Raw genomic sequence first — 26,201 nt, 5'->3', positions numbered from 1 at the left:
TATACTATATGGTACTATTATTAGCAACACCCCAGCAACCACATGAAAACACCTAAAAACACCATGGTAACTGTAAATCAACACCCTAAAAACCGCCTAAGATACTATAGCAACTGCATAGCAATTCCAAAACAGACACTTGGAATGCCCTAGCCACCAACTGGAAGGCCAAAGCATCTGCATAGCAACACTGCATTGAAACACCCTATTAATCATCTTTAATATATTAACAGCTGCATGCTAACATCCTAACAACCACCTGGAGCACCAAGGCAACTGGCAAGCAACACCCTAGCAACTAAGAATAGCACCACAGCAACTGCCTAGCAACACTATAGCAATCAACAGCAGAATGCACCTAGCAGAGAGCCTGGAACACCCTAGGAACCACCTGGAAGGCCAAAGCAACTAGATATCAACACTCTAGCAACCACCCTGAAATAGTTAAAACTGCACAAACACTGTTTTCTTCAGATTTCAACAGTTCTGGGGTGATTGGCTGCATCAGTGGGTGATCTGTTTGATGTTTAGCTGAATAATGACTTTCATACTGGTGGCGGTTCCGTGCGGAGCGTGCGCTTGTTACCGCAGTGACCTCCAGAACTCTGGCCCGGTTTCAGAAGCAGTCTGCCTGCCACAAACAGCGCCGTCCAATCAGATCTGACTCGAGCTCTGAGCTGGATTACGTGTGGAATGTGTTGAGCATGTGTTCGGCAGCGCTAACCGCTACCATACCACTCCCAGTTTATATACCGACCCACTACCAGACCAGTCCTCCCATTACACCACCTAGCTCCATCCTGCACCACAAGCTCAGACACAAAGTACAAACCAACACAGACCAGTACAGACCAACACAGACCAGTACAGACCAACACAGAACAACACAGACCAGTACAGACCAACACAGACTAGTGCAGACCAGCACAAACCAGTACAGACCAACACATACCAGTAAAGTCAAACACAGGCCATTAGTGACCAACACAGACCAACACAGACTAGTACAGATCAACACAGACCAGTACAGAAAAACACAGACCAAAACAGACCAGTAGAGACCAACACAAACCAACACAGAACACTACAGACCAACACAGACTAGTTCAGACCAACACAGACCCGTACAGAAAAACACAGAACAACACAGACCAGTAGAGACCAACACAGACCAGTACAGACACACACAGAACAACACAGACCAGTAGAGACCAACACAAACCAACACAGACCAGTACAGATCAACACAGACTAGTACAGACCAACACAGACCAGTACAGAACAACACAGACCAGTACAGACCAGTACAGATCAACACAGACCAGTACGGACACACACAGACCGGTAGAAACCAAAACAGACTAGTACAGACCAATACAGGCCAACACAGACAAGTACAGACCAACATAGACCAGTACAGACACACAAAGACCAGTAGAGACCAACACAGACTAGTACAGACCAACATAGACCAGTACAGACCAACACAGACTAACACAGGCCAGTACAGACCAACATACAAAGATTAATTAGTTTAGAGTAATGATATGGATCATGGCTGTATTTCACTCAAATCCTTAGTTATTGGCATGAGAGCAGACAACCAAGCACCAAGCCCGCAAGGGTTGATAAAGTTTAGCTATGATGCTAATAATCCAATTTAGCAGGTCTTGTGTGTTAGCCCTGATGCTAACTGTTTTTCTGAGCTGGATTAGAAAAGTTCACTTGAGTCCATAGTTATTGAACTCAGCATACTGGAATGCAACTAGTGGCTTAATGCTAGCTAATAGCTAGCTAAACTAGCCAGGTTTAACTTGTGATGCTAAAAGGAGATGCAGCAGTCAGTTATGACAGTGTTGGCGCAGTTTAGCTATGATGCTAGCCAGCCTTAGCAGGATTGGAGTGTGTTAGCCCTGATGCTAACTGTTTTTTTGAGATTGATTAACTGTGCATGGTTGTGCAAGCTGTTACCAGCTTATTGCAAACCTCAGGTGGATTTTGAGTGAAATTAAAATATAGAAATTTTGTTTTAGAATTATATCAGTCATTCTATCGCGATAAATATCGATGTTGTATTATTGTTTAGCCCTGTATTCAGACCAAACCTGCTCTTCTCACATCTCAGCTTTAGATTTATGTGAGGATTCAATGAAATTCCTCTTTGACACTTAAGATAAATAAACCCGGTCCATTCCAGCGTCAGTACCTGTCGGTCGCCTCGTGTCCCGGTCCGAACCGTCGCTCACCGGATCCCAGAGCGGGCCGTAAAGCTCTCAGCACAGAGCCAGAGGTATTTGTTTTGTTGGGACGAGACCCAGCCCTGCAGATCCAGTTCCCTGGGGTTAACCCAGTTCAGCGTCTGCTTCCAATTACCCCCCCCCCCCCCCCCCTCCAGCTGACAGAGGCATTATACAACAATGCCTGAACCTCGGCCCAAACCCGGCGCTCTCCCGGGCCCGAAGCTCCAGCGGGCCCTTACTGACCCACTCACTGGCCAGATGATGACCACACCGCTCACGGCCCCGCCAAACTGCTGCAGTCATCAGTGCAGATGAGGTGATGCTCATTAGCCTGAATACAAGACCAGAACCAGAGCAGAACCGAGCCGGCCATGCTGTCCTCATCACGCATTCTTCACCAATCCCAGAAGTTCTCTTTCTGCAGGCTCACGAAAGCCCTAACGAGCTTAATGTGTGTGTTACATTGTATTCTGTACTGTATTTAATCCAGTTAGTTTCAGTTTCACATTGCAGTTTAGTGACTTTGTGGGTCTTACTATACTTCAGAATTCATTGGTATACACTGATTAGTTCGTAGAATGTAGTGACTTTAGTGAGTTCCCTTGCCAGTTAGGTGTTGTGCCGAATTATGCCTTCTTGCCAGAATCGCCTCCTATCAAGTGCAGGAGCACACTATATAAATAAATGTTAATCTACAGTTACAGTAGATACAGAATCACCAGTACTGTAATCTGTTGTACCCATACTGCTGTGTGACACTCATTCGGCACAACACCACTACTTTTTGTTATTTTGTTTTTGTTATTTTATTGTTTAGTCAGAACTCTCTCGGACTCTGACTGCTGATTGAGAAGCAGCATAACCTACTGTACTCTCTATTTCGAACTCCGGCTACTGATGGAGAAGCAGCATGACCTACTATACTCTCTCTCTCTCGGGCTCCGGCTGCTGATGAAGAAGTAGCATGACCTACTGTACTCTCTCTCTGACTCCAGCTGCTGATGAAAAACACTAACATGGACCTGCACATGAATAGCTGGTACCTTAATGGGGGAGTACCACTTCTGTGGGCGGATGGGTTTGCGCATGCCGTTGTTGAGGGTTCGGGTCGGAGGGAACTCAAACTCCTCCTCGGGCATCTTCACACGGGCATTCTTCGGCAACTCCAGCTTCGCCCCTTCTTCTGTAGATCCCTTATCTCCCCACCGCACCTGTACCACACACACACACACACACATCAAATGATTTATACACTTACACAAATCAGCATAAGAATAAGAGTAAGTAACAATGAGGATCTGGTTCCAGCATTTTAGCTCCACCCACTCCAATGAATCAAGCATCCAGAAGGTCTGGTGTCATGGTGTTTGGAGGTGTAATTTGGTACAATGATGCAGGAATTTTAACAGCCTAACGTTACTAAGGTTAACAAGGTCCTGCATCCAGTGACTCTACCTGCACTGAACACTGAACACAATGCAGGACAATGCTCATCTACACACTGCTGCTGCTGTGTCTCAAGAGGTTTGAATCTTGAAGACACTGAAGATACTAAACCATGTCCAGCTGCTGTATCTCTAGATCTATCACTGATTATAGAAAATGTGTGGGATGTTATTCTATTGGACGCTCTATCAAAACTCCTGTACTCCTACCACACAATCTGCAGCCACTGTGTGAGAATATTGGAGCTGCATGAAATGGATTATCACAGGAAAACCATTAGGAACCTCTACAACTCCATGCTAAGACGTCTGGCATGTTGCAGCGTTACACATACATTACACATGCATTGCACATGTGTTACACATTACACTTCTTCTGTATCTTTAGATCAATAAATATTACCCTAGATATCAGTGTAAATGTATAATTATTTATTGATGCTGATCACTTTTATCTTCCTCCTGGGTGCAGATATTTCTGGTGCTTACTGTAGTGCAGCAGTACTGTGGATATGGGCTATTTAAGGTGTTCAACCTCACCTCCATGCGTTTAATGCCGCCGACTCCCCTCCCCCCATAATAAGAGGCGTCCACTGTCGGCCACTTCTTCTTCGGATAGCCGTCCTCCTCTTCATCCTGCAGAGATCAGAATGAAGCTCAGATAATAGAACTCATTACTCACAACTCCACAGTCCTGCTCAAGAGCTCTCAGCATCTGATCCCAGCACTCCAGATCAGAGCCAGAAGCTTTACAACAATCAGAACACACTCACACTACTGATACATCAACTACCGGTACGACTCGCCTTAAATTCAATGTTTTTTCATTATTTTGAAATGTGCTGCATTGTAGATTAATACTAAACTCTTTAAAGAAAAACATATACAATTATTTAGTAAACAAAAAGTGTTAAACAAACCAGAATAGGTTTTATATTTTACATTCTTCAAAGTAGCTCCCCTTGCTTAGACGACAGTTTTGCACATCTCTGCTGCATTTTCTCTGTCAGCTTTATGAGGTAGACTCACCTGGAATCCAGGCTTTCAGTTAACAGCTGTGCTGAACTCATCAAGAGTTAATTACTTAAATTTCTTGTCTCTTAATGTGTTTGAGAGCATCAGTTGTAAAGTAGTGAAGAGGTAGAGTTACAGGTATACAGTGAATAGCTCTATTTGAGTAATGTTCTAATCCATATAATGGCAAGAACTACTCAAATAAATAAATAAAAATATTCAGAAAAAGTGCTAGAAGTTTGAAAGTATCCTCAAGTACAGTGACTGCGAAGACCATCAGAAATGGTATGATGATGAAACTGGCCCTCATCAAGAGTGCCCGAGGAAAGGAAGAGCAACTATAGGCAAAAATAATCAATAAAAAACACTAAATTTAAAGATGTATCTAAACCTTTTTACTGGTTCTTTTACTTACTTACAAATTGAATATTATTAATATTATTATATTTTAGCTTTAATTAACTGTTCGCCCATATTGAAAAGCATTAATATTAAAACTCTGGCAGTAAATAAAAATTTTTATGTGTCCAGATTCAGATTCCAGATTCAAAGGATCAGGCTCAGGTTTACCTCTCAGTTCAGCCTGAGGCGTTTCTTCTTTCCAAAGATCTGGCAACCCATCCTCAAAGAGGAGGATTATTAAATCACACATTCCAAACCGTGTCCCTGAATTCCCTCAAACCTCCCTCATCATCCTCATCCTCGCCAACCATCACAACAGCAGCACATCTGGATCATTCCTGCCAGATCATCACCATAATATTGATATTAATGTGAGGCTGAGTGTGATTGAAGACTATCTCACCATCTCTCCCTGTTTAACTCTCACAGCGACGCTGACCTCACCTCTCAGAACCGCATGAGTCTGGGTTACACATCAGGTACTGATCCGGACAGGAAACCAGAACCATAAACCCCGACCAGCAGCGTTTATACAGACGGGAAGTAAAATACTGCAGATTCAGTAAAATAACACAAGCCTCATCATCAGGACACTCGGAGACAAGAGTCTGGAGTTCCTACCTTTCAACAGCTTGAGTTCAGGAGTAACAAAAGTTGGATATGAGGTCCTGAGTTTCACGTTTCAAGATTTTTATATTCTTGGCTTTAAGAGTCACAGTGTTTTAGAGTTTTACGGTTCAGAGAATTATAATTCCAATAATTCCAATTTTCTGTTTATAAATTTAGATTTTTGGAGTTCCAAATGTTCCAAATTTTAAATAGTAGAATTCAAATTCATTTTTTTTGTTTAAGAATAACAAAGAGTTTTGAGGGTTTAGGGATTTAAAATTCCAAATTGCAAAGACCTTGGCATTTTGAAGTATAAGTATTTGGGGATCTTGGAATTCTAGAAAGTCAAGATTTTAAAATGATGAGTTCCATAGTTTTATGATTTTGATTTTTAGTTTTATGAGATATTTAGAGTTGAGAGTTTTTGAGTTTAAGAGTTTCTAATTTTAAGAGTTTCTAATTTTAAGAGTTTCTGAGTTTACGAGTTTCTTTTTTCAGAGTTCCTGATTTTTAGAGTTTCTGAGATTTAGAGTTGAGAGTTTTTAAGTTTCTGAGTTTTAGAGCTGAGAATGCTTGAGTTTCAGAGTTGAGAGCTTCTGAGTTTAAGAGTTTTTGTGATTTAGAGTTGAGAGTTTTAGAGATTCTGTGTTTGTGATTTTTAGAGATACTGAGTTTAAGAGTTTCTGAGTAAGTTTAAGGGATTGGGGGCCTCAGGCAGTGCGAGTGATCTCAGCAGGGTCTTACCGAGCTGTCCTCCGGCGGTGGCGGAGGCGGGGGCTCGTGGATGATCTGGTGGGAGAAGAACACTATTAGAATTTGTGCTTTATAGAGTTTATACTTAGAGAATTAACTATAAACTCATCAAAGTCTTTAAAGCAGCGATCAAACATTTCAAACACCTTCCTTGCAAAAGTCTGTTGAGAGCATTGGCTAAAAGCACTGTATTTGGAAATGCTGGGGGAGAAAGGAGGTGGGCTATTCCGAACAATGTCGCTACAACCCAAATCCATTTAACACTGGATTTCTCCTTTAACTGGTCTGACTGAGAGGAGTTTAACTGACCACGGTGCAGCAGAGCGGCCAGAACCACCAGAGCAGAGCTACGGCCAGCAGCAACATCAGGATCAGCAGAGCAATGGCCAGAACCGTCCCGTCCACCTGCAAGCAGAACACACACAGATACACTCTGCAATAACACACAGGACTTCTACACACACTCTACAACACTGGAACAAACAGAAGAACATTTTAAAGCAAAAGTTTATCTAAGAAATCTAATTAACACACATTTCTTCAAACACAGAGTACTGGTAATAAATCTGGAGACCAGGCAGGAAAAGGAAGTACTGCATTCTGGTGGTGACGTTCCTGGGAAGCCCTGCTGTGTGTGGGTGAGCATTATCCTGCTGAAAAATGCTATCAGCTAGAAGATCTTCAATGAGACGCAGCAACACATGCTGGTCAAGATGTTCTGCACATATCACTGAGCTGTTAGTGTTCCTCCTATCAATACTAGGAGTGACCTATCATCAATCACAACAGCAGTTTGTTGGGGCAGTGTGTCGCTCCACAGCAAAGGCAGGATTGAAGCATCACAACCTCAAGATCTCCTTACTCAAACCTGATCATCATATTCAGATCCCAAACAAAACCTGCTAAAGATGTCCTCCATGTACCATGCAGCTTGATTTAGTGTGTCTTTGCTATCGTAACAATGGGAAAAGTACACATTGTGCAGCTTGAAATGCATAAAAGGTATGTACTAATTCTCTTAATTTATCAGGGGTGTGTTTTGGGTGTAACGTGAAAAAAAAATCAGAGTGTCTTTTGCTCATCATTCCCTTTAAGAGCCAGGTGCGCTCTGACTTTGGCGGATTGCTATTTTAACAGTGCAGCTACCTGGATGTGTTCAACGCTTCTCAGCAGAAGAAACTGTGCTGTGAAGGAGCTCCAGCAGCTCATGAGCGTCTGACTGTTGACGACGTTCTAGGTTTTATTCAGTCAGTGAAGCACCTGTGTTTTCCGTTACCAAGATAGCAATACGCCAGAAATTTACCTGAACACACCTCATTTCCATATCACCACACCTATCAGTGTAGATATATATTTATGAGCACTGTTGCTTTTTAAACGAGGCAGATTGAAGGTGAAAATAGCCTGTTGGTTAGCAATAAGCATCGTGACACACCTTGCACAGGGTGTACCAAGAAGCTTATTAAAAAGGAGGCAGGCTATGCGGAGTCTACAGTGCCCTCCATAATTATTGGCACCCCTGGTTAAGATGTGTTCTTTAGCTTCTCATAAATTGAGTTTTGTTCAAAATAATATAGGACCACGATGGAAAAAAAGAGTAAAATACAACCTTTAACTCAAGTGAATTTATTCAGTAGGAAAAAAATCCCACATTAAGAAATAATTATTTAACATCAAATCATGTGTGCCACAATTATTAGCACCCCTGATGTTAATACTTTGTACAACCCCCTTTTGCCAACAAAACAGCACCTAATCTTCTCCTGTAATGTTTCACAAGATGGGAGAATACAGAAAGAGGGATCTTTGACCATTCCTCTTTGCACATTCTCTCTAAATCATCCAACGACCTGGGTCCTCTCCTCTGCACTCTCCTCTTCAGCTCACCCCACAGGTTTTCAATGGGGTTGAGGTCTGGGAACTGAGATGGCCATGGGAGGAGCTTGATTCTGTGTGCGGTGAACCATTTCTGTGTAGATTTGGCCACATGTTTAGGGTCATTATCTTGCTGAAAGACCCAGTGACGACCCATCTTCAGCTTTCGGGCAGAAGCCACCAGATTTTGTTTTAAAATGTCCTGGTATTTTAGAGCATTCATGATGCCATGCACCCTAACAAGGTTCCCAGGGCCTTTAGAAGAGAAACAGGCCCACAGCATCACTGATCCCCCGCCGTATTTCACAGTGGGCATGAGGTGCTTTTCTGCATACTCAGCTCTTGTGTTACGCCAGACCCACTTAGAGCATTTGTTGCCAAAAAGCTCTATCTTTGTTTCATCTGACCAAAGCACACGGTCCCAGTTGAAGTCCCAGTACCGCTTAGCAAACTCCAAACGTTTGCGTTTATGATTGTGAGTGAGAAATGGTTTCTTCCGTGCATGCCTCCCAAACAGCTTGTTGGCATGTAGATAGCGCCTGATGGTTGTTTTGGAGACTTTGTGACCCCAAGAAGCTACCATTTGTTGCAATTCTGTAACAGTGAGCTTTGGAGAACTTTTTATTTCTCTTATCATCCTCCTCACTGTGCGTGGTGGCAAAATAAACTTGCGTCCTCGTCCAGGCTTGTTTACCACTGTTCCAGTTGTTTTAAACTTCTTAATAATTCCTCTGACAGTAGATATGGACAGGTGTAGGCGAGTAGCCATTGCCTGACTTGTGAAGGTCAACACACATCTGCCTCACTTGAATGGTATGTTCCTTTGTCTTTCCCATGTTGAAGATAAATGGCCTCTGTGTCACGTCATATTTATACCCCAGGGAAACAGGAAGTTGTGAATTACTAATTAAATGTTCCTACATACTCTGATCAACTTCGTAAACTACTGTAGAAGTGACAGAAATACTTTTATTAAATTTATTTCCTAAGAAATGTTAGGGGTGCCAATAATTGTGGAACAGGTGATTTTATGAAGAATAATTATTTCTTAGTCAGGGATTTTATTTCCCCCTTAAAATTTACTTGAGTTAAAGGTTGGACTTTACTTTTTTTTCCCATCGTGGTCCTATATTATTTTGAACAAAACTCAATTTATGAGAAGCTAAAGAACACATCTTAACCAGGGGTGCCAATAATTATGGAGGGCACTGTATGTATTTATATTTCTATGACATTATCAGTACAAAGATGGCGGCGCCCAGAGATTTACCTGCAGTATGGTATGTAAACAATGTTTTTATAATCTTCTTGTGCACTTTTTCAGTTATTAATGCCTTGTTTTAAATGTCAGGGCTCTCCGGATTCTGGAGCTTCTTTGAGCCTGGATAACGTTGTACAAAGTTCTGGGCAAAAAGTACAAAATTACTGTATGTCAGAAAGCTGTGGGAGGGCGGAGGTGTGCTTTTCAATGAAGGTACATTTTTTTATCATGTTTTACTACACCCAAAGTCCATTTTACACCGGAGTTCTCCTTTAATTGTGGTCGTGTTGTGTTCTGTGATGTTCACTTGTGTGAGATTTTTGTGTCTGTTTGCTGCCAGACAAAAAGAAAATTCCCAGTGTGGATTATTAAAATGAAGTATGAGTATAATAGATGGCTTCACAGTGTGTTGAAGGTCAGGTATTGTGTTTGTACTGAGAAAGGCTTTAGTGAATGGTGTGAAGACTGATAAACACTGATAAAGCTGCCCTCACACTCCTTACACTCGTCTCTATGTTATTTAACATGCCTTTACCAAAACACAGACACACACACACACACACCCCTGTGCAGTGTTTTCCCTGCTATTGCAGACCTGCTGCAGCTCATGCCAGGTATACTAATAATGAACGCTACAGACCTCTGCACCCTCCCACTCTTCTAATTAGTGTTAATTAGTTAACGAGTGGAATCAGGTGTGTCATTAGTGTCATTATGTAATTTCTTTCTTGCTTTCTTCTGTTTTTTCCCCCTTTCGTTTAAATGTAACCACATGCTCCTGCGTTTGGGTTTGTTAGCCCCTCCCCCTCATCTGCCCCCTGTTTTCGGTTTCAGTATTTATACACTATGTGTTTGGCACTGTTTGTTTGGAGCTAAGTTCTCTCCTGAGCCTCTATTACAAATAAACTCTATGAACAAAAGTATTCGCTGTTTATTCTTAAATCAGAGGGGTTTTAAAAGAGTTTATCCTGCTTTTGTTGGAGTAACTGTCTCTACTGTCCAGAGAAGACTTTCCACTAGATTCTGATCTCACATTGCTGTGAGGATTGGATGGCATTTAGTAGGGCTGCATGATATTGGTAAAATTTTACAGTGCAAAACCAGAGGAAAACAGCAAAACAACAGTAATCGGCCCTTTCATCAGGCATTTAAATGGCTTTTTAAAAGGTAAATAAGAGATTTTTTTCTGGGAATAAAAATGTGAATTCAGCTGTAACTGGAAATATCTGTGCAAAACTGTGCTGGACTGAGACGCACAGCGTTCGACACGTGCATTTACAAGCACGTGCCCAACCATGTGGATGGAGGCCATGCGGTTACCTCGCATTTACTCCCCCTCCCCCTTGCGCTTCCCAGGCAGCAGCAGCCTGTCACTCACACAGACACAGAGACAGCGCTGTGTATCTACAGTACTTTTTGTGTCAAGAATCAAAACATTGCAACATGACGTGTTTGATTTGTCTGAGTGACATTGCTCATTGCGCACATCGCGATGACTATGCTTAAATGATATATCGTGCAGCCCTAGCATTCAGCCACAATTCAAGTACTGGATGAAGCTCCATCATTCCAGAGAACACAGTTTCACTGTTACACAGCTCAATACTGGGGGTATATAACCCTCTAAAGCTCAAGCTTGGTATTAGACATGGTATGAGCTAATAGAGTCATATTTATTTATCTGGACCTAAAAGAGGTTAGCTCAGCAGGGAAAACACTGCACAGTTTAGGGGCGGGGGGGTTCAGCAGGGGTTCTACAGGTGTGGAGTCTGGGTTCCTGCAGGTGTAGAGAGCTGTGGACGGCGGTGGATACTGACTGTGAGCTGTGGGCAGACTGACGCTGGAGCTGAGCTAGTGGGCAGTGCGGCGGCGGTGCTGCTACTGGTACTGGTAGTAGTAGTAGTAGTAGTAGTGCTTGTGGTGGTACTGGTAGTGGTGCTGGTAGTGGAAGAGCCTGGAGACCGTACTGTACTCACACAGCGCAGTGTGGAGATGGTGATGGAGCTGGAAATAAAGCTCAGACCGTTGTTCATACTGACATGGAGGGAGGCGGACCTAAAAGGGACGAGAGACAGAAAGAGAAACAGACAGGAAGAGAGAGAGAGAATAACACACTCTAAATGTTGGTGTTCTGATATTATACACTAATAAAGCACTGCAGTGATTAGCATGGTAGTGGTGTATGAGGTGTTAGCGTGTGTTGTGCTGGTACAGTAAGTGGATCAGATACAGCAGTGCTGCTGGAGTTATTAAACACCTTAGAGACACGGCTGCACTGAGAATAGTCCACCAATAGTGTCCTGTGGGCAGAGGACATTACCATGCTAATCAGTGCTCTATCTAGAGGAGGATGTACATTCTGTAATTATTATAGAGTAAACTATATGATCAAGTTAAAATAATGTCTCCTCCTCTGGCTGCAGATGAGGCTCAGAAACAAACATATCTGATGTTTATGATCTAGTAGATGATGGATGAGTAGATGTCTGTGTAAACAGGAAGACATCACAAAACGCAAAGAAGCCCATCTATAAATCAACTGGATTAACCCCGCCTCTCACAGAGAGAGAGAAAAAAAGAGAGAGAGTGCAAGTGAGGAGGGGAAAGAGAGATGCTGATTGAGAGAGGAAATCTGGATGGGTTATAGAGGAGTTTATTGGAGGGGAAATGCAGGATCTCATTCTGGCTCCTAAACTTCTCTTTCCACTGAGCTGCACTTAATAACAGCTACACTCACTTATACTGAGCTACAGTGAGTTATAGTGGGCTATACAAAGCTACAGTGATATATAGTGAGCAATAGTGAGCTAGACTAAGCAATAGTGTGTTGTTTTTGTGAACTGTACTGAGCTACAGTGAATTATAGTGAGTTATCATGAGTGATCCAGAGCTATAGTGAGTTATATCGCACTATACTGAGTTATTATACTAAGCAACAGTGAGCTATACTGAGCTATACTGAGCTATAGTGACCTATATTGGGTGATTATAGTGCCCTATACTGAGTTATCAAAGTGAGCTATATTAGGCTATATGACCTATACTGAGTTATTATAGTGAGCTATATTAAGCTGTATGACCTATACTGAGTTATTATAGTGATTTATTATAGCTATAAATGGTCTATATTGAGCTACATGGAACAATACTGAGCTATAAATGAGCTATACTGAGCTATGTTGTGCTGTAGTAACCTATACTAAGTAATTACAGTTAGCTATAAATTAGATATAGGGTAGAATGCTGAGCTAAAGTAAGCTATTATGAGATATATTGTGCTATAATGACCTATACTAAGTTATTATAGTGAGCTATAAATGAGCTATATTGAGCTACATGGGACAAAACTGTGCTATAAATGAGCTATACTGAGCTATGCTGTGCTCTAGTGACCTTGACTGAGTTACTACAGTGAGCTTTAAATGAGCTACAGAAAGAATGCTGAAGTAAAGTGAGCAATACTGAGCAATAAATGAGCTACATTGCCTTGAGGTGCCATGAGTTAAATTAGCAATAATAAGCTATATTTTAGGTTTAGGGACTATTTTCTAAGTCACTTTTTAAGCCATATTGAGTTATATGACTCTCTCTAGTCATAATGAGATATATGGGTCTGAGTCTTTGTACTACTGTACTTGCATAAAAATACTGTGTGTCAGTTTGATCTATAGGAGAATCAGTGTTTAGGACGGTTTCCAGGTTTCTCAGGATCTCCTAAACTACTGTTTGTAGTATCTGACCAGCACTTACGTCCCCTCCTCCTTCAGCACCGGCGCTGGACAGAGCAGATACGTATCCTCCACCAGCAGCGGCCTCTTCACTGCAGAATACACACACACACACACAAACATCCATCTATTAATAGTCAGTGAAGGCTTTATCCAGAGCGCAGTCTGCAGACTCACTTCCTGTGCATCTGTTTGGAGACTCCAGCAGAGCTGACTCAGCTAAACCCAGCTCACATCCACCCCAAACACAATCCAGACCAGTTTCAGCTCATATTTATAAACATCCATATCAGAAATCAGAACATTTCAACAACCCTTTGTTTCTACACCCATTATTCATCTTTCTTCAGCTTCACTGATCATATAGTTCACTCTGTAGTTGTATAATAGTTACAGACTGTAGTTCTGTGTCTGTTTCTCTGCTGTTTACTTTATTATTCTCCTATATTCACCCTGTTCTTCAATAATCAGAAACCATAATATAGAAAACCACCACAGAGCAGTTATTATTATTATTATTTGGGTTGTGAGATAGAGTAGTGCTGCTGGAGTTTTTAAACAGTGTAAACATCACAAACACATTGAGTCTGATATTTACTTTAATATGTGTATCGAAATCCAATACATATCCTATTTGTTGCAGTGTGACTCTGTCTGATCGTAACTAAAGCTTTTTTTTTACTTTTACACAGAGAAAAGACAGATATCAGATATGGGTCACATTAAAAAGACTGTGTGAACGTAGTCTTAGACACTCCTACCTACAGCTGCTCCACCCTGTAGATAAAATAAAGTCAGAGACAGAAGATTATTCTCAGATATTCCCAGCAGTGACTCTACGGGGTTTAAAAACTCCAGCAGCACTGCTACACACTAACATCACACCTTAAACACCACCACCATGCTAATCAGTGCTAATCACTGCAGTGCTGAGAATAACTTCCCACCACCCAAATAATAATAATAATGTCAAATAATAATAATAATACTAATAGCTGCTCTGTGGTGGTTTTCTATCCTGTGGGTCCTGAGTATTGAAGAACAGGATAAAAGGAGGAGAATAATAAACTACAAACTGTCCTGTAGTCACAATTCCTCAACTTCTGACAATCTTAGAAGGAATAAAAGCAGCAGTAGAAGCTCTAAGCTTCTGAAAGTGTGTTTTTGCTGGCCCAGTCTCGGCCCAAATTCCCTCCTGAAAGCTGATCTTCACTAATAGCTTTAGCAGATGGGCGGAGGAACACAGGCAAACTCCAAAAATCATTAGGACACTGTGAACACCGCAGAGGGCCAAACTCTCCACCACTCCACCGTCCAAAACAAACCCAGCCTTCACCACCCTGCCTCGAGAAAAACACCATCCAGCCCTTCATCCACTAATATACACCCACCCATCCACTGGAATCTGCAGCGCTGCACTGAGAGCACAATTTAGCGGTTTAATAATCCCTTAGATCAGAGATGATTCGCCCATCTGCTGGAGAAGAGACTGGAGCAGGAGACGGAGGGTTGTGGGTTGGTTGGTTTCGTAATTGCACGATTAATACGATACTTTAAATCTGAATATAAAAAAAATACATAAATACATACATCAAATATTTGTGGACACCCATTCTGTTGAATGCATACAGTATATTCAGCAACTCAGCTTTTTAGCTACCCATTGCATTGCTGACACAGATGTGCAAATGCAGTTAATGCACACACAGACTCAATAATAGGACCTAATAAATAAACATAAACCTAATCTAATGCCAGGCCAATAGGTTGGAGAAGAAGCTAGTGTGATAACTTTAAGAGAGAGAGCATTGCACAAACACATAGCTTGTCTAGACTAGACTGTGAAAGCGAAGTATTGCCAACTCAATAGGACTCTCTGAAGTGAATAAACATGTGTAAGTCTGTTGGCTCCATGTCTAATACCAGGCATAAGCTATAGATGGTTTTAAACCTCCAGTAGTGAGCTGAGGAGCAGTGAAAAAAATGTGTTTTCAGGAATGATGGAGCTCCATATAATACTTTTGTGATGGGATTTTTGTATGGGGAGTCACTGAACGCAATCAAATCCTCATCAATCAAGTAGAAAGTAGAAAATCATCACTGGACAGTAGAGACAGATACTCCAACAAAAGCAGGATAAACGTTTTAATACCCTTCATTTCAGAGAAAATGATGATTAAGGAGCTGCCCCAATACTTTTGAACATATAATGTACTAAACTAATGAAGATTTGAAGAAGTTATGAGATGCTTTCCAACTAAGTTATTCTAGAATTAGAATTAGCCCAGGAAGAGGATGATGTGAGGTGAGGAAAAGAAGTGGTGAGTTTTGCTTACTGATGGTGACGGTGTCGTTGATATGGAAGCTGCAGAGTACCCGACTTGCATCCCGCGTGGAGAGGAAACCATTTCCCCTGACTACCACATCAAAGGATTCTAGGACAAGAGACAAAAAACAAATAGAAAATCTGATTATCTGGGGTTTATCTTCAGTAAACTGTTTGCAGGATTTCTTGTGCATCAGCTTCAGAAGAGGCTACCTACTAGGACAGTGCCATGCAGACAGAGTTGATGCTGTGTGCAGGGTGTATGGTCTGAGCATTGCAGGCTGACCTCCCACTTCTTCAACCTCTGCAGCAATGCTGGCAGCACTCATATGTCTTTGTTTTAAGGCCAATCTTTGGATATGAGACTGAACACATGGACTCTTTCTGGACCATCACATGGACGGTTTCTTTGGTTTATCTGTGGAGGAATGTTCTGAGTAGAACTTGTTCTGGGAAACTGCTGTATGATAATGGACATCACACTGTATTTCAGTTTAAGGGTGTTAGTAAATTTCTTATTGTCTAGGCCATCTTTATATAAAGCAACAATTCTCTTTCTCACATCTTCAGAGAGGTCTTTGCCATGAGGTGGCATGTTGAATGCTCAGAGAACTGAACCCAAAACATCTAACTAACCAACCCTGCTCCCCATTCACACCTGAGATCATATACAGTAAATCTAAACTGCTATATAAGTTGATCACTAACTACTGTAACTTATATCCAAGTTTAATTTCTATAGTGTTTTCCATGAAAATATTTATTAACATATGTACATAAATGTGATGGTGGGCTCAGAGATGAATAATGATACTCTGATTTTTGCTGAATTTCTTTTTTATAGAGTTTACACTGTATTTTGCTTGCTCAAAAGCAGTATTTAAGATTTCTGACCTCCTGCACAGATGGTGGATGGCTCAACGGCGAGGATCTCAATGCAGGACCTCTTCAGGATCTGGAATAAAGAGAATATATGAATAGAGATGAAAGGTCTGCTGGGTTATCGGCTCTCTCAGAGTGTCTACTAAAACTGAATGTTTTATACAGTGATAATGATTCATCCTGCTTCCTGTTTACAGAAGATGACAAATATTTATGGGGTGTTTATTGTTTACTAACCAATTTTACAGTATATTTCCCTGGAAGTTTTTAAGCAATTGTAACAAAACATCTGTAAACAGCATTTTCTGTTTAAAAAAAGTAGCAGTGTTCTTTAATGTTACAAAAATACACAAGTTATTATGCTGATATATATGATTGTCAATTACAGTTTATATATTTCAAACAAAATGCAAAAATATAATAAAAAAAACAGTAATGTTGTGGCAGTAGGAGTAAATATTTAATAAATATTATAATAAAATTACAGTTTCTACAAGTTGCTACAAGAAAACATGTTACTGGTTACATTTATTTATTTAATAGGGTATGAGTGTATGTTATAACTTGTTATAACTTTTAAAGTTTTGAAGAATTATTTTGAAGCAAAACTGTAATATTTCCAACTCTTAGAGCACTATTTTAGTGATCTATAGGCAAGCCGTGCGCAATGAACCTTGATTGAGGGCGTGTCGGTGTGTCTTTGCCAGCGGGAAAAGTACATCTTGCGCCCCTCAAAATACTGTTGACGTCTGTCTAGGTTGTATTCAGTCAGTGGAGCACCTGTGTTTTTCGTTGACAAGATAGCAATATGCCAGACATTTACCTGAACACACATCACCACGCCCATCAGTGTAGTTATATTCAGAAGCACTGTTACTATTTAAACGATGCAGACGAAAGGTATGAAACTAGACTGTTGGCGGGGTGTAAGATAGAGCCTATTATTTCCACACTAAATAGTGTATTTTAAGGTAGTTAAAAGTGTGTATATGTGTGCCAGTCACTTACTGAGTCAATGACGCCCTGCAGAGCCTCAAAGCCGTCGTTCACAGGGAAGACGTGCTCTTTACTGTCCGCTATCGTGGCCAACTATGATTAGGAGAAAGCAAATAACAGATATCAGACTTCCAAACATCAGATATCTGTGTAAAAGTATCATTACTAGAGCAAGGTACTGAAATTCAGTACTTTTATTGTAATTAGTGAATACTGCAAATGAACATCACTATACTTCCTCTCCATGGATCCTAAACAGTATAGAATAGAGCAGCCGTCTACAAGGAACATGTGTCACTATTTAGAACCATTTACTAAAGGTTTTCCAGGTTTTCTGAGGAAAACTTCAACCAGTGATTTTCACAAAATGTTTTTTCATAGTTGACTTCTTCAAATGACTTCTTCTCTATATTTACTAAAGTACCTCTTAAGAACCCCTGTGTTAAAAGTGTAGACAGTGTTAGATAATAAATCTGAGCTGGTTTTTAAATTCAGTCTGTGAGAGAAGCTCACCTGAGTTTCATTAAAGTCCTTCACTCCCACGCAGTACACTGTGGCTCCCAGCTGCCGCGACCGATCCGCCTGAAATTTACACATAGATCCAAGATTAGCACAGGGTTCTAGCAGATATGCTAACTTCTAAACTGCTAAACCACTAAACTGCTAAACCAGTGCTAAACTACTGAAGTGCTAAAGTGCTAAAATGATAAACTGCTAAAGTGATAAACTGCTAAAATAATAAACTGCTAAAATAATAAACTACTAAACTGCTAAAGTGCTAAACCGCTAAAGTAATAAACTGCGAAAGTGATAAACTGCTAAAATGCTAAAGTTATAAAGTGTTTAACTGCTCAACTGCTAAACCGTTAAGATGCTAAACTACTGAAGTGCTAAACTGCTAAAATGATAAACTGCTAAAATAATAAACTGTGAAAGTGATAAACTGCTAAACTGCTAAAGTTATAAAGTGTTTAACTGCTCAACTGCTAAACCACTAAGATGCTAAACTACTGAAGTGCTTAACTGCTAAAATGATAAACTGCTAAAATGATTACCTGCTAAAATTATAAACGACTAAAATAATAAACTGCTAAAATTATAAAATACTAAACCGCTGAAGTGCTCAACCACTAAAGTAATAAACTGTGAAAGTGTTAAACTGCTAAACTGCTAACATTAGTGATAAAGTGCTAAACCGCTAAAGTGATAAAATGTTAAACCACTAAACTGCTAAACTAATCATACTTCTTACTACTAAACTGCTAAAGCACAAAAGTGCTAAACTACTAAAGGGATAAACTACTAAACTGCTAAAGCACTAAAGTGCTAAACTACTAAAGGGCTAAACTACTGAACTGCTAAATTACTAAAATACTAAAGTGCTAATGTACTAAGTATTAAAGTGCTTAAACTACTAAACTGCTAAACTACTAAACTATTAAACTGCTAAAGCGCTAAAGTGCTAAACTGCTAACTGCTAAAGTGGTGAACTGCTAACTGCTAAAGTGGTGAACTGCTAAACTGTTAAAGTAATAACCTGCTAAAGTGCTAAAATGCAAAACCGCTAAAGTGATAAACTGCTAAACTGTTAAAGTAATAACCTGCTAAAGTGATGAACTGCTAAACTGTTAAAGTAATTACCTGCTAAAGTGATGAACTGTTAAACTGTTATAGTAAAAACCTGCTAAAGTGATGAACTGCTAAACTATTAAAGTTATAACCTGCTAAAGTGCTAAAATGCTAAACCACTAAAGTGATAAAAATGTTAAACCACTAAACTACTCATACTGCTAACTACTAAGCTACTAAAGAAATAAACTGCTAAAGCGGGGCTCCTATATTTGGGTGATGAGTGTGACTCTCTCACCTCTCGCGCTGCCAGGTCAAACTGAGTCTCGCGCAGTTCTCCATCCGTCAGAGCGATGATGACGCTGGCCATGCGGTACACTGAAGAGGAGAGAGAGAGTATATCAGGACATTTACACGATTATTGATCGCTGTATAAAGAGTATATTAAACATTAGTATTATTATTTTTGCTCCAAGTTTCACTTACACACCTACATGTACACCTATAATAACAGTTAATGTAAATTTGAACTCACCATCTCCTGTAGCGTAGTAGATCTGCTCACTGGCCTTAAAACATATTACAGTAAATTTACTCATTACAGTAAAGATATTAACCTGTTAAAAAATGAATCACTCAGTTTACTGACAACACATATACATATATAAATCCATCTTTTAGTCTACTGCAGTTCAGTCCAGGTGATTTTTATTATTTAAGCAAAAATCCGAGTCCGAGTCAAGGGTCATTTAAGTGTGAGTACAAGTTGCATCATGAGTCAATTAAGAGCCAATCTGAGTCAATGTGAGACTTTATTAAGTGCCAATTTAAGGTGAATCATTTTAGCATGAGTCAAGTTTCATGTTAAGAATCACATTGTCTGTTTAAGTTTGAGTCTGTGTCTGAATCAAGCTGAGAGTCATTTAAGCAGTCGAGTCAGGAATCAATTAAGCACTAATCTAAATGAGCTCTAGTTTAGACTTGAGTTATTTAAGTGTGAGACAAGTTGAGTAATGATTTATTTAAGCAAGAATCAGACTCAAATCATAAATCACTGAACCAAGTCACAGTAATTTGAGCCGGAAATGGAGTCAAGTTGAAAGTTAATTAAGTGCAAGTCCAAGTTGAGTCACAAGTAATTTAAGCACAAGTCAATTAGCATTAATCCATAACAAATGGCGTAAGTCATTTAAACAAGATTCAAAATCGTTTTAAGTGTGAGTCTGTGTCTCGAGTCTGTGTTGGACTCTCTGCCTCACCTTCTCAAAGCCCTTATGCATGAAGGTATCTCCTCCCGGCAACACCTGCATCAACTGTTCCAACCCAGCGCTGATCTGATCCCTACAACACACATATGCCCACACATACATTATATACACACAAAAACACACACACAATACACACACACACATTATATACACAAACATTATATATACACACACATAAACACATACACACGTTATACAGACACAAAAACACACACTCACACGTAAACACACATACATTATATACACACGCATATTATACACACACACAAACACAAACATATATACACATACACAAACCTTATATACACATTATACACACACAAACATTATACACATACACATAAACACACACATAATACACACACAAACACATACACACATTATACAGACACAAAAACACACTCACACGTAAACACACATACATTATACACACACATTACATACACACACATATTATACACACACACAAACACTAACATTATACACACACAAACACACCCATATAAACATGCACAAACCTTATATAAACACACATGTGAACATACACCTTATACACACACACACACACACACACACATTATACACATACACATAAACACACACATAATACACACACACTCCTGGTTTGGATGGATTGTGTGGCAGCATCTGGGAATATAATTATCCTGCAGGAACTGATTCCATAATAAATTAGAAATGAACTGTCAGAAAACATTCAGCACTTTCCATAAATTCCTTTCTGCACTTTCGGAAAAACTTCGGTGTTGTGAAAGTGGTGGTGCTTGGCAGAACAACACAAGATTGTGAAGTTACATTCCGTGTCAGATTAGTGTGATATCTGTGCGTTATTTCTTACCATCCGGAAAGACTTTTATTGTTATTGAGACCCAATAACCATATAGGGACTTTATATAAACATGGATGCTGTGGTTCCACTTCCTTCTTTTCAATAGAAATGAAGACAAAAACCTGTCCACCATGTCAATCAGCACAGTCAGAGTCAGATTTAATTCCTACTCAATTTGTAGACCCGCCTCTTCTCCCAGTCTCAGACTGCCTTCATTTAGTTTCCTCTGTTTACCACTGAGAATATCTAAAGCTACTATACTCCAGTTTAACCCCTGAGCTGCTGCAGAGAGTCAGAACTCACCAGTAATCATTAAAAGGGGCATATTGTACCATTTAAGTTAAAACAGGTCTATGTTCTGAACAAAACACAAAATTACGATCACATAAAGATAAAGATCTCACTATCTTTATTCTTAGTCCATTTCAAAATGAGCAGTGTAATGGCTTTATTACTTTTATGCAAATAAGCTGTTGCTGGCCATGCCCCATGTTTATGCTAAGCGTCTACCACACATTAGTGTTAGCCTGTGCTAAATGGCAAAACAAACAAGCTAGTTCATGCTTAACTGCAATAGAAGCACAAAACTCATCATTTGAAAGTTCTGACATCTCCCTCATCTACTGACAGTAGGTAAAGATCCCACCCTCAGATGAAGTCTGCTGGTTAATCTTGCTGTGTACAATAAGGGAGGAGGCTCATAGGAGCATATGATTCCTGACACCAAATGCTTTCAAGTGATTCACAGAAAACAGATGAATGGGAAGTGTTGGTGTTTCAAATGTATATACAGTCAGTGACCCACAAACAATGAGTTTTACATAATATGTCCCCTTTTTTACGTGGACCACAAACTACATAAATGTGACAAATCCAACACGGATAGCAGAATAAGGTTTATAAACTGATTTTACTGAAATATATAAAGTCTTGCCTGTTATCGGTTAGCTCCATCAAAGTCCGGCCCTCCGTTGAAAAAACGATAAAGGACATCCGGAGCTGAGGACTGGAGAAAAAAAAAAAGAGAGAGAGAAAATAATTACTCATCTAATGTCTCTCTGCCACTCATTCAGCCTACAGCAGTTTATAGCTCCACCTATTCAGCCTACAGCAGTTTATAGCTCCACCTATTCAGCCTACAGCAGTTTATAGCTCCACCCATTTAGCGTACAGCAGTTTATAGCTTAACCCATTCAGCCCACAGTAGATTGTCCCATGATGCGATTATTAATTATTGGGAATAATTAAAGGTTAAAGCTGGATTGTTCCTCAATTAACGTGGTGATGGATGGCAGTCTGAACCCCTGCCAGCTGTTAGAGGTATAAGGGGTCAATCCTGCTGCATTTTCTCCTGCAGATTTAATTTTACTGGAGAAAATTGATTTCCTGTCTCCCACTGATCAATCCAAACTCTATTATCCAACCAAAAGTCACAGCAATGTCAGTCTAACTACACTGATAAAATGCTGCATAAAAATAAAAGAATAAAATATAATATATATATATATATATATATTAGATTACCACTATTAAAACCAGGCTCTGATAAACAGAAATAATGTAATAAATTCATTTATATATTTTAAAAAGAAGTGAACAGTTAAATGCTGTGTACTGTGTTCTGTTAGTGGATGTGGTTCCGTACCTGATGAATTTGTGCGTCAGGTGATCCACAAAGTAATAAATCTCATTCCAGTGGTGTTTCACACTTCCAGACCTGTAAACCAGAACAGACAGATCAGTCTGTATCACTGCGGCTCATAAATAAATAATAATAGCCACCATAATTACATAAACAGTGCATTTTCTGAAGGTTTATAAAGCTGTATAATATAAAACTCAGACCCTTTAGTCTAATTGTCTCCTAAAATGAAAACGGTTGAGTCCAACAAAGCAAGAGAAGACTATAGATATGGAAGACAAAGAAGACCTTTTTTTCTGATTGACTGCGACAGATATTCAGGAAGTCTGATTATACTCTGGAATTGTGGTAGATTGGTCTACTGTTTAGCGACACCTGCACAAACATAAAACTACCTCCACCATGTTTGGAAGCTGAACTTTATTCTGGCTAGCTCTCACTGTAAGTTGCAGATAATGAAACTACCTCCACCATGTTTGGAAGCTGTGGAAAATGCATCAGAAAAAAACATTTGCCTGCCACTGTAGGTGGGTGTGTTTGTTTTTTGACACTGTATGAACTAAAAGGTTGTTGTTTTTTTTAATTATGACTTTTTGAGTAAAAGGCTTTTAACACGTTTCCACACTGTCTCTCTTTGTTGTAAAGAAGATAGAAGAAGCTGGAAAACGTGGATTATATTATAACTGTGTTTTTTTCTGCAGTTTTGATCTCCTGACCCTACACAGCAGCTCGGACAATACCTCAGTAATGAACTAAAAACCCCATTTGAGCCCATCACTACTGCATCACTTGAACAGCTCAGGGTATGGACAAGGACAGGGTAATCTCAGGTCTCTGGAGCATAATAATGGCTATTGTTGAGTCAGAGCTGATCATTTCAATCAATCTTTATACAGCTAATGCAGCAGAACACAGATATCAATCTATTGTAATCTGCTGTAACATGTAATTTAACATCAAACTGCCTAAAAATAGAGGAACTTTACTGCATTTTACTTTGTATCATATCCTGCCTAGCCCTCACTGTGAGTTGTAGATGATAAAACTTGAAACTACCTCCACCATGTGTGGAAGCTGTACTTTATCCTGGCTAGCTCTCACTATGAGTTGTAGATGATGAAATCTGAAACTACCTCCACCATGTTTGGAAGCTGTAATTTATCCTGGCTAGCTCTCACTATGAGCTGTAGAAACTTCAGTCTTCAGTTAAAATCTGGAGGAACATCTGCCTGAGTTTGGTCAGAATTGGTAGACAGCTTTGTTATGGAAACACAAGAAGATGACCACAAGCACATTCTACTGGAACCAGTTTAACCACATAGAATGCCTGTGTCACACTGAACTGTGTGCTGGTTTATTATGAGCCACTGTAACTTATAGTATATCCTGTATGTTCAGTAGGTCCCCTTTATAATAGGTGTCTATAATTACTGTGTAGTTACACATTAGAAATCCTGTGATAATAAAAAATGCACACTATTACTCTATTTCACTATTAAATGTGAAAAACACACACTATTAAATGTAAAAAACAAACAATATCACACATTAGAAACTCTGTAATAACTAAAAAACACACATTATTATTCGTGAAAAACACACTATTAAATGTAACAAACACACTATTACACAAAAAAACACAAATTATTACAAGTGAAAAACACAGTACTACATGAGAAAAACACATTAATACAAGTGAAGAACACGCTACTAAACTATTATGCAGAAAAAACACACACTATTACACACTTTCACAAGTAAAAAACACACAACTAGACATGAAAGACAGACACTATTACACATGAAAAACACACACTTACATGTGAAAAACACTATTAAATGTAAAAAAAGACATTATTACAAGTGAAAAAGTCGCTACTACACATGAAAAACACACATTATTGAAAGTGAAAAACACACTACTAAACGTGACACACCATTACACATGAAAAACCCACTTTTACACATGAAAAAACAGACACTATTATACATGAAAAACACACAACTACACATGACAAAACACTAGGGCTGGCCCGAATAGCGTTTTTTGAGCTCCGGATATTCGGCACTGATTCGAAGCGAATATTCGAATATTCGTTTTTAAAAAAAGAGGTAAAAAAAAATAAAATAAAAAAAGCAAATCACGGCCCCTTTAATCCACTGAAAAATGTTCAATTTGCTCTGACCGACGAGACATATTCACCCCGGATTTTTGGTGTTTTTATCCCGGATTTTTGTGTTTTCACCCCATATTTTTTCTGTGTTTTTATCCCAGATTTCTTTGTGTTTTCATCCCGGAATTTCTGATGCCCCACACCGCGGCTTATCCGCTGCCTAAGCAGGCTAGGAGGCTGCTGCTGCACGGTTTCTCCGCTGAGCAAGCCAGCCCAGTAAATTGCTGTTTGTGTTTTCACACTTAGGCTATTTGCTTAAAAAAACAAACAAAAAAAAAACGTTTGTTCAGGAAGTATTTTATATTCTTAAACATTGTTGATTATATTAGAGGACAATCATTGTAAACTGTACTTGGTCTATTTCGGTTAAAGGATTGTGCAGGGCATATTACTGATTTTGTATTTTTGCACTTGGGCTATAAGCTCAATATTAAATATTTCGTTTGTTTAGAAATTATTTTATATTTTTAAACCATGTTAAATTATATTAGAGTAGAGGAAAGTCATTGTTAATGACGTTATTGTACTTGGTCTATTTCGGTTTAAGGATTGTGCAGGGCATAGCCGTATTACTGATTTTGTATTTTTGCACTTGGGCTATAAGCTCAATATTAAATATTTTGTTTGCTTAGAAATTATTTTATATTTTTAAACCATTTTAAATTATATTAGATAAGAGGAAATTCGTTCAGACATCATTTTTGTAGGCCAGGCTTTTGTAACCGATTTAGCCCCTACTGTTGCCACATTACCCCTTACGTTTTATTACATAAATCAGTTTCGAAGAGCCTGCATTTTTTTTTATCATGTATAATAGAGGTCTGCGCGAGACTGATTTTTAAACCCACTCTTCCACGATCCCGCGTTTCTGTCTCGTTACCGCTCCGCAAAAAAATTGCTTCTTTTAATCCCGCGCCCGCCCACCACATACACATTTCTGCCGCTCCCGCCCCACGTTCCTAATATAAATTAAATAAACTACATTTAATGCTTCAAATTTACTTATATATTTATTAAAACAGCAGCACTGAATAGTGCGGTCCCGTTCCTTACCCCAGTCCAAACACCATCGGTGTGTGCGTGTGTGTGTCGGTCCATCCTGCGCGTTGAGAGTTTTCTTTAGGTTTTTTTTTTTTTACAATTATTACAGTTTTCTTAACTATTTATTAA

At 39.5% G+C, this 26,201-nt stretch overlaps 1 protein-coding gene across 2 annotated transcripts in view; it reads right to left on the bottom strand.

Moving 5' to 3' along the window:
- antxr1b (ANTXR cell adhesion molecule 1b) overlaps positions 1 to 26,201 on the bottom strand; it is a 49,960-nt gene that overhangs the window by 9,031 nt on the left and 14,728 nt on the right. The window contains exons 3-17 of one of the 2 annotated variants that reach the window (XM_007255028.4): positions 22,861 to 22,932; positions 22,150 to 22,221; positions 20,360 to 20,441; positions 19,636 to 19,669; positions 19,399 to 19,478; positions 18,045 to 18,113; positions 17,544 to 17,624; positions 16,548 to 16,608; positions 15,664 to 15,762; positions 13,350 to 13,419; positions 11,417 to 11,654; positions 6,773 to 6,868; positions 6,455 to 6,499; positions 4,226 to 4,321; positions 3,284 to 3,451 (exon numbers count right to left, since the gene is read on the bottom strand). In XM_007255028.4, the coding sequence (XP_007255090.3) occupies positions 3,284 to 3,451; positions 4,226 to 4,321; positions 6,455 to 6,499; positions 6,773 to 6,868; positions 11,417 to 11,654; positions 13,350 to 13,419; positions 15,664 to 15,762; positions 16,548 to 16,608; positions 17,544 to 17,624; positions 18,045 to 18,113; positions 19,399 to 19,478; positions 19,636 to 19,669; positions 20,360 to 20,441; positions 22,150 to 22,221; positions 22,861 to 22,932 (1,363 nt within the window). The remainder of the gene's footprint in view (positions 1 to 3,283; positions 3,452 to 4,225; positions 4,322 to 6,454; positions 6,500 to 6,772; positions 6,869 to 11,416; positions 11,655 to 13,349; positions 13,420 to 15,663; positions 15,763 to 16,547; positions 16,609 to 17,543; positions 17,625 to 18,044; positions 18,114 to 19,398; positions 19,479 to 19,635; positions 19,670 to 20,359; positions 20,442 to 22,149; positions 22,222 to 22,860; positions 22,933 to 26,201) is intronic. The other variant, XM_049468372.1, reaches the window with a different exon arrangement.

Source organism: Astyanax mexicanus, chromosome 20 (genome assembly GCF_023375975.1).
Source record: "Astyanax mexicanus isolate ESR-SI-001 chromosome 20, AstMex3_surface, whole genome shotgun sequence".
Taxonomy (NCBI): domain Eukaryota; kingdom Metazoa; phylum Chordata; class Actinopteri; order Characiformes; family Acestrorhamphidae; genus Astyanax; species Astyanax mexicanus.
Note: the sequence above shows the minus strand (reverse complement) of the source record. Positions and strands in the feature narration are given on the sequence as shown.